The sequence below is a fragment of the Strix uralensis genome, chromosome 22 (assembly GCF_047716275.1).
Source record: "Strix uralensis isolate ZFMK-TIS-50842 chromosome 22, bStrUra1, whole genome shotgun sequence".
NCBI lineage: Eukaryota > Metazoa > Chordata > Aves > Strigiformes > Strigidae > Strix > Strix uralensis.
In genome coordinates this window covers 5,017,778-5,026,357 of record NC_133993.1, presented here as the reverse complement: position 1 = coordinate 5,026,357, position 8,580 = coordinate 5,017,778, and the positions used below count along the sequence as shown (strand labels likewise).

Here is an 8,580-nt window from a genome sequence, read left to right as displayed (position 1 = left end):
GGGGCCAGCAGATCCCCCAGCTTGGCTTTGGAGTCTTACAGCCCAGAAGAAGAGAAGAGAAGAAAGTCATGGGAGGGAGTAGAAGACAGGGGAGTTAGACTTTGGCCATGTTTTCAGAGAGACCCCGCTGCCCTCTCTTGGGAGGATGCTCAGCCTCTCTGAAATCACTGGCCAGGAGCTCTGTCCTCAGTCCAACATGAGCTTCTGGGTTCCTGGTGGTCCTTGTCCGGGCTGTCACTGGTGGCTTTAGCAGGGGGGGCACCTTCTGCCACAGTAGCGGCTGGTAATGCAGGAGAGGTCAAAACCCCCAGAGTTGATGGGCACTCCGTCACAGCTGAGGATGCTGCCAACGGCAGCGGAGGTGGAGGAGCCCACAACGGTGTTCTGTGGGAAGGAGCTGAGGATGGGTCCGGGCAGGGTCACCACCACGGGGGAGGGCTGGATAACGATGGTGGAGTTCTGGCACTGCCTGACACAGGGCTCATTGCAGCTGTTGGCCAGTGGGGTGGGGCCACAGGGCCGGCAGCAGGGCTCGCAGGGCTGGCACTGGTCACAGCAGGACATGTCTTGAGGCCCGAGGAACACCTGGGAGAGAGGGCAGGGAGGAAGAAAAACATGGGGACGTGTGAGGAGCAGCTTGTCAATGCACCATGAGGCAGCTACAGAACATGCAGTGCCTAAATCTGGAGTCTATGAAGAGATGAATGAGGGTTTCTTGGACTCATCCTGAGACGGATCAAAAAGAAGCACCAGCTCCTATGTGGCTACTGTCTACCCCTGAGTACAGAAGCATCGTCACTACTGTTCCATCTTCCCTCCAAGATTAACTCTCCCCACTCCCCTCTCACATGACAAGCAGCCCCAAGATCTGGTATAGAACAAAGCCAGTCTCAGCTGACAGGTTCACTGAAGTGAGACTTCCTTTGCGAGAAAGCAGAGAAGGAGAAGGGGCCTCGGACTCACCTGGTTCTCAAGGAGACGGACACAAGAGAAGTGGCTGAGAGAGTGAGGAGCTGGGCTGGCTTTTATCCTGGACCTTTACTGCCCCAGGCTGACAGAGGCATCCCTTGTAGAGGTGGTTATTATCTGACAAGCTCATCCTGAATGCAAAATATCCCGCCTAATGCTATGGGCTGTGTTTTGGCTTCCGGAATTGCTGTCTTTTCATTTCCTGCTTGATGTCAGGTACATTCCCCAGTGAAGGCATCTTTTGCATCACAGGATGAGAGGCCCAAGCATTTCCGGAGCATGACATACAAACATGCACACACACACACACACACACACACACACACAAAGCTAGACCTCTAGTAATTCAGAGTTTATTGAGAAGACTCAAGACTCCCAAAGAGAGAGTCATATATACTGTCCACTCAAGTGTTGGACTTCAGAGAGTCATATTCTCCCAGCCCTGTTTCCAAGGGTTCCGTGTGGCTGAGGGAAGACAGGTGTGTCCTTGGTGAGAGCGGGAGATGCAATTGATGAGAGAATTGTGTCCAGCTTGAGCCCATTCACCCCACAAAATCCTTTTCCCTGCTCTCTGTCTGTCCCTGAGTTCTGTGGACATGGATGTGGGCTTTAGGCATGGGATGGAGGTGCTTCTAGGTGCTGGTAGGAGAGCCTGTGGGTTCATTCCTGATCGCATGATGAAACAAGCCATGGAGACGTGACCAGGTAGGTCAGCCCTGCTGTGAGCTAATGCTAGCTGGGAAGTTCAGAGGTGACCATGGGTCAAGGGCAGGATCAGTGTCTCCAGAAAGAGGGTTCATTCCATTTGCAGTGTACATCTGCTTTGAGGTGGGATAAGTCCCATGTGTGAGCTGATGTCTCTTCACTGACTGAGGGAAAGAGGAGGCCACGAAGATGGTGAGAGGGATGGAACACCTCTCCTATGAGGAAAGGCTGAGTGAGGTGGGATTGTTCAGCCTGGAGAGGAGACAGGTCTAGAGAGACCTTCTTGAGGTCTTTCAATTCTTAAAGGGAAGCTTATAAGAAAGACAGAGAAAGATGTTTTCAAAGGGCCTGTAGTAATAAAGAGGCAATGGCTTTAAACTGAAAGAAGGTAGATATAGATTGGTCATAAGGAAGAAAATATTTCCTATGAGGGTTTTGAGACACTGGCAGAGATTTACCCAAGAAGTTGAGGAAGCTCCATAATTGGAAGTGTCCAAGGTCAGGTTAGATGGGGCTCTGAGCAACTTGACCTAGTGAGAGATGTCCCTACCCATGTCAGGAGGTTTGGACTAGATGGTCTTTCAAGGTCCCTTCCAACACAAACTCTTCTTTGATTCTGTGAGTCTATGAATTATGCTGGTGAGTGAGTCTGGGCTGAAAGAGCCTCTATACAAGGATGTGCTGGAATCTGCGTTGGTCCCACAGGGCTGGAAGGACATATCCCCTGAGGGGATCTTGTTCCATTTCACTCACAACTCCCTTAATTACCTATATTTTCTAAGAGTGTGATGCATATTTACTAAGAGTGAGATCCAAAGCATGGCACAGAAGTCAAAAGAGACTCCCTCTCCCTCATGTGGAAGAGCTCATTTGGGCAGCATGCATGGCAGCAGGAGGCTGCAGCAACACTGCACAGCTCTGACTTCTATCCCCACACGACCTTCTTGGAAGAGTGAAGACTACTGGTCAATGGTGGAATGTGCCCGGCAAGGTGAGGCAAGAGTGTCTTTCCAAATTGCTGCTAAACTGTGAAGGAAGTATTTAAAGTCGGTATGGAGGGAGAGGTCTCCCACAGACTGAAGAGCAGGGATGTCACAAGGGTAGAAGAGGCATGCACGGGGGAACAGCATGCCAGGGGAGGCTCTCACACTTCCCCTGTGACACAGGTGGTGGTGTACTTAGGTGGCGGCTATGCATTTCCTGCTCAAGAAGAGGAGGCAGATGACACCTTTGTCAGGCAGTTGGTGAAAGCCTCACAGTCACAGGGCCTGGTGCTCATCTGGTACCACCTCAGTACCTACTGCAGGAGGAAAATGTCTGGGCACAAGCAAAACAGGACATATCTGGTGTGTATGGAATACAAATTTTTGATGCAGGCAATCCATGAATGGATTAAGGGAGAGGATCTCTTAGACTTGCTAGTCACAAAAGAGGAAGAACTGTTGGATGATGTAAAGTTCATGGGCAGCCTTGCCTGCAGTGACCAGGAGACTGTGGAGCTCAGGATCCTCAGAGGACTGACCAAGACAAACAGGAGGATTACTGCCCCTGACTTCAGAAGAGCACGGCTTATTCTCATCAGGGACTTGCCTGCTTGGTATGCTGCCATGGGAAACTGCCCTGGAGCCCAGAGAGTCCCAGGAGAGGGGACTGACCTTCAAGACACCTCCTCAGAGCACAAGGATGGTCCCTGCAATGTGCAAAGAGGTGAGTCAAGAAAAGCCAAAACGACTGTAGTAGACACTTACAAAGGAGGTGAAGGGAATCAGGCAAGATATCTCTGAGCCTATTGGCAGCAAAAGGAAGGCTGAATAGGTGAGGGCTCATTGGTCAGTGAGGAAGAGGACTTGGACAAATAACAAGGAAAAGGCTAATGTACTCGATGCCTGTTTACCTTCAGTTTTTATTGATATGGCTTCTCCGCAGGCCCACCATGTCCCTGAACCTTCCCACAGACTCTCAGGGAATGAAGCAGCACCCACAGTAGAAGAAGAAAGAACTAAGGAGCTCTTACTCTCATCTGGCCATACACAAGTTCATGGGATCATTTGGGGTGTATCCAAATGTGTTCAGGGAGTCTCTACTCAGTCCCTGAAAAGGACATTGTGGTGGTTTGACCTTGGCTAAATGCCAGGTAACCACCAAGTCGCTCTATCACTTCCCCCCCTTTCCCCTTTTTTTCTCAACAGGGCAAAGAAGGGAAAGAAAATAAGATAAGAAAACAAAACAACCCTTGTGGGTAAAACAAAAGCAGTTTTAATATAAGCAAAGCAAAGTTCTGCACGCGGAAGCAAAAAAAAGAAAACAGATTTATTCTCTACTTCCCATGAACAGGCGATGTCGGGCCTTCTCAGGAAGCAGGGCTCCAATACGCGTAGTGGTTGCCTCGGAGGACCAAGGGTGACCCCCCCCCTTCCTCCTTTCTCCCAGCTTTATACTGAGCAGACGTCATATGGTCTGGAATATCCCTTTGGTCAGTTCGGGTCAGCTGTCCTGGTTGTGTCCCCTCCCAAGATCTTGCCCACCCCGTCCCACTGTGGGGGGGGGAAATGTCAGAAAGAGCCTTGGTGCTGTGTAAGCACCACTCAGCAGTAGCCACAACACCAGTGTGCTATCGACACCCTGCCAGCTCCCAACATAAAACACAGCACCATGAGGGCTGCTACAGGGGAAAACCAATTCTGGCTCAGCCAGACCCGGTACAGACATGCAGGAAATACTCTCAGAAGCTGTTCCTAAACTCATGAAAGGCTCAAGACGGGCTTGGAAGCAGCTCACATGAATTGACTGAGGCCAAATCATGCCTGAGCAACCTCATTGCTTTCTGTGAGGAGGTGACTGGGACTGTAGGGCAGGGGAGAGGCACTGGCTTGGCTGTACCTGGATTTTAACAACAGCTTTGACATACCCTCATGGGTGCACACACATGCACACCTATACCCACACCAAGGTACGCACACACACAGGCATGCAGACACACAGACATGTGTCATATCTGTGCTCTTGTAAAGAGGTGTGTGCACACAGGTTTCCAAAGGAGTCCATGAGCAGACACAGGCACAGCCACCCCACGAACCAACATGTACACACAGATATTCAACACACATGCTTACATATATGCATCCTCCTGAACCCAGGGGTGTGCAAACAAATTTACCTGTACGCTGATGTACAGCAACACGCAGGCAAAAAAGCACATACCAACACATATCTGTGCCCACACACTTACATATCTGCAGACCAATGTCACATCCGTCCATGCTCAGCTACATGAAGACACGTGCATGTGATAAAACACATATGCCCTCATCAACAGACGTGCACAAACACACCCGCAGCCAATATTTATGCACACTCCTGCTTGTCTGTGCATTGCCCCAGGCACACACAGACACACGTATGTGCAAATGGACACGTGAGCACAGCCAGAAGAACATGTATGTGAGCATGAACATGCACACACAGCACTGACAAGCAGGAAGTTCAATGCCAGCTCTCAGCCTCTTGCGATGACAAGTCCTAGGCAAGTCCTTCAGGCCCTAGACTTAAGGTAATGAATCAGTTCCTGGCCATTCCCATCAGTTTTAATAAGAACAAGGGTTTGACTGGGCTTCATTCTGGTGTTTCCTCACTAGAAAAGTGGGAGATGAAGCTGCCATGGCCTTTCCAGGCATTCAGCTTCTCTGTGTCCCAAGTCTGTGTGTCAGGGATAACGTAAAAACTGGAGAACCATATTGCTGCAGCCACAAAGAATCCCCACATTGCAAGTGAGACAACTCTTACAGCCTTAGATGCTCCCAGCTGTGCTCAGTGGTCTCCTGAAGGGAGATGTAGGGCTGGGGATCAGGCCCCTGCTCTGTAAAGGAAACGGTGCCTCAGTGGTGTATTCACACAGCAGCAGAGCGTGGTGTCCCCTGGGACAAGCCAGACTCTCTACAGACTGCAGACACTGAGGCTGGGGCAACAGAAATGAGAGTGTCTGGTTCCAGTAAGAGAGGTACTCAGCCTCTTCCAAGCATTCCTTAAAATGCCCATTATTAGTGCTAAGACAAGAAAGGAAAGCAGGATTATGGCAGTGACCTTACATCCCTTCAAGTGCTGGAAAACCTGAGCTGCTCTACATCAGCTGCTCTCCCAGAATGAGAGAATGACAGAACAGTTGAGGTTGGAAGGGACCTCTGGATGTCATCTGGTCCAAGCCCCCTGCTCAAACATGGCCACCTAGAGCCAGTTGCCCAGGACTGTCTCCAGGTAGTTTTGGATATGGGAAGGCCTGTGACTTCCCTGGGCAACCCACGCCAGTTGTCAGTCACTCCCACAGCACAGTATAATTTGTTGCCTCCTTTCTAGAGTACAGGACACTGTGTGTGTCTCATCCACACATGGATTACCCCATTTTGGTCAGTCAGGCTTTTAGAACATTTTCTTCAAATGGAAACAGATCTCATCATCATTTCACCTGTCTAACACTAGAAACTGGCCAGCGTTGGCAGTGAACAATACCAGCAGCTTTCACATCCTTGTTTCATAGGGTGTAAATCAAGGTGCACAGCACAGGAATAAGTGTGATAAAAAGAACAGCTCCTACTCTGTCAGTCAATGGTTTAAGTCACCATAAATAAAACCCAACCTCTGGCACAAATACACTTAATTTGAAGTGTAAAGCCTGCATGGATCCTGTGCCCTTTTCCTACCTTTGCAAGAGCTCTTTAGTTGGGTTGGCAAACCAGGGGTCATGCCAGGAGTCAGCAGCAGCACTTTGGCAGTGCTTTGGCCAAGGGTCTTACTCATCTGTCAGAAACAATGCCATCCCTCCCTCATCCAGAAGGAAAATTTCAGAGAGTATCATCATTGCCAAGGACCTTCTCCTTGTTACAAGATTCAGTGTGGTAGCATAGGAGGTCTATATGGATGATGATGTTCGTCATTAGCAGCATGACTAGGGAAAAAAATTTCAGACATGCAAGTGAAACGCTGCTAGAGAGCTTTTGGTCTTCAGGTGTTCTGAGCTGTGTTTCATGAGCCAGCCTCAAGATATTCACCAGCATGGGTGACTTTTCCCTGCTAGTCCCATCCATGTGTGCTGGCCATGGCCCATAGATTGAGTGGTGGAGGGCAGAGGAAGGTGGAGTAGCAGCTCTGGGCCATCCCAAGGGCTCTTCCCTTCTTTACCACTCTTGCCATTCTGCAAAGCAAATCACCTTTCAGAGCCCAAAGCCAACCCCCTGCCAAGGCAGTGCAGCTCCAGCCATAGCAAGAGGAACGCTCTTGCTCAGGAGCTGATGGGGCTGCTGAGCCCTCAGAGCCTCCTGCCTTTCTGGGCATTTGTGCACAGAGACACAACAAGGCAAGGTCTCCTTGTGCCCTCACCCCCTTCCACCCAGAGCAACACCCTTCTCCTTTGGCAGCTTGGGGCGTGTCCACAGAGGGAAAGACCACATGGAGGCCAGGCTTGAATGCAGCAGAACTTTAATGAGTCAAAAGAGGGAAACAAATTCACTCCAAGTGGAGGTCAGCAGTGCAGCAAGCCCTGGGGGCAGCTGAGAATCTGCAGTCCTTGGCCATAGAGAAGTTCCTGCATGATGTCTGTCTGCCTGTCCCACGGAGGGAGAGGAGATAGATGGACGTTACACAGCTGGTGCTGGGGTGCATGAGGGGAGAGGTAGTAAACAAAGAAAAAGAAAAGAAAGGCAAAACCATTCCGCTATCCCAAAAGCAACCTCCAAAATATTAATCCTCTACCCAGCACCATGTTCTGAGTTCCTCAAGGTATGTCCCTGGGGATTTGCCAGCACCTTTAGCAGGGGGGGCACCTTCTGCCACAGTAGCGGCTGGTAATGCAGGAGAGGTCAAAGCCCCCAGAGTTGACGGGCACTCCGTCACAGCTGAGGATGCTGCCAACGGCAGCGGAGGTGGAGGATCCCACAACGGTGTTCTGTGGGAAGGAGCTGAGGATGGGTCCGGGCAGGGTCACCACCACGGGGGAGGGCTGGATGGCAACCGTGGAACTCTGGCACTGCCTGACACAGGGCTCATTGCAGCTGTTGGCCAGCGGGGTCGGGCCGCAGGGCCGGCATGGCAGGCACTGGTCGTAGCAGGACATGTCTCTGAGGGTGGAGGTGCACCTGGGTAGAAACAGGGAGGAAGCAGAGCACAAGGGTGGGTGAGGAGCTGCCTGGTTACCCTGTCATAGAGGAGATAAGGCCTATACTTAGTGGGGAGATGAAAGTTTTGACAAGAGCCACAAGGTCTTCATTCCCCCACAAAGAACAGCCTGGCTAAACAAAGATCTCTCCTTATGCATAAACTTAAACTCTACTCAGCCCCCCAGCCTCTATAAGCACACCGTGTCCCCACTTCTCTCTGTCATGACAAGAAAATCCAAACCCCAGGACATCACAGAACAATATCATCTGGGATGTGTGTCAAGTGGAGATCTCCTTTTGAAGAGGAGGAGAAGGGGATTCGGACTCACCTGGTTCCCAAGCAGAAGGAGCCAAGAGAAGTGCTTGAGAGAGCAGGGACTTGGGCTGCCTTTTATACCTGCCCTTCACTGCCGCAGGACCAGAGGAACCTTTGCAGAGGTAACAATTTTCTGACAAGCTCATCTTGAATGCAAACCATCGCAGCTAATGCTATGGGCTGTGCTTTCATTTCCTGCACTGCTCCTTTTCATTTCCAGGTTTGTGCCATGCCCATTCCCCAGTGAAGGCTTGTTCTGAGCACTGGGATGAAAGGCCCCAGGATTTCTAGGGCAGGAATGCAGCAGTGCTGGCAGAAGACTCAGCTCAGGTGTTGGATGTTTCCAGAGCAGGCAAGTGATGTCAGTCTGGGTCACTCTGGTGGGGTTGTTTGAAGTGTTGTTCTCAGGAAAAAGTTGCACCCATCCTCAGATGGATGATGTGG

General features: G+C 50.7%; 1 protein-coding gene and 1 pseudogene across 1 annotated transcript; both read right to left on the bottom strand.

Moving 5' to 3' along the window:
* Positions 1-246: 246 nt before the first annotated feature.
* LOC141953309 (feather keratin Cos1-1/Cos1-3/Cos2-1-like) lies at positions 247-8,282 on the bottom strand (annotated as a pseudogene).
* Positions 7,472-7,777, bottom strand: LOC141953310 (feather keratin Cos1-2-like). The gene has a single exon (XM_074891784.1). It carries the CDS (start codon positions 7,775-7,777, stop codon positions 7,472-7,474), a length of 306 nt encoding a protein of 101 aa, XP_074747885.1.
* Positions 8,283-8,580: the final 298 nt, after the last annotated feature.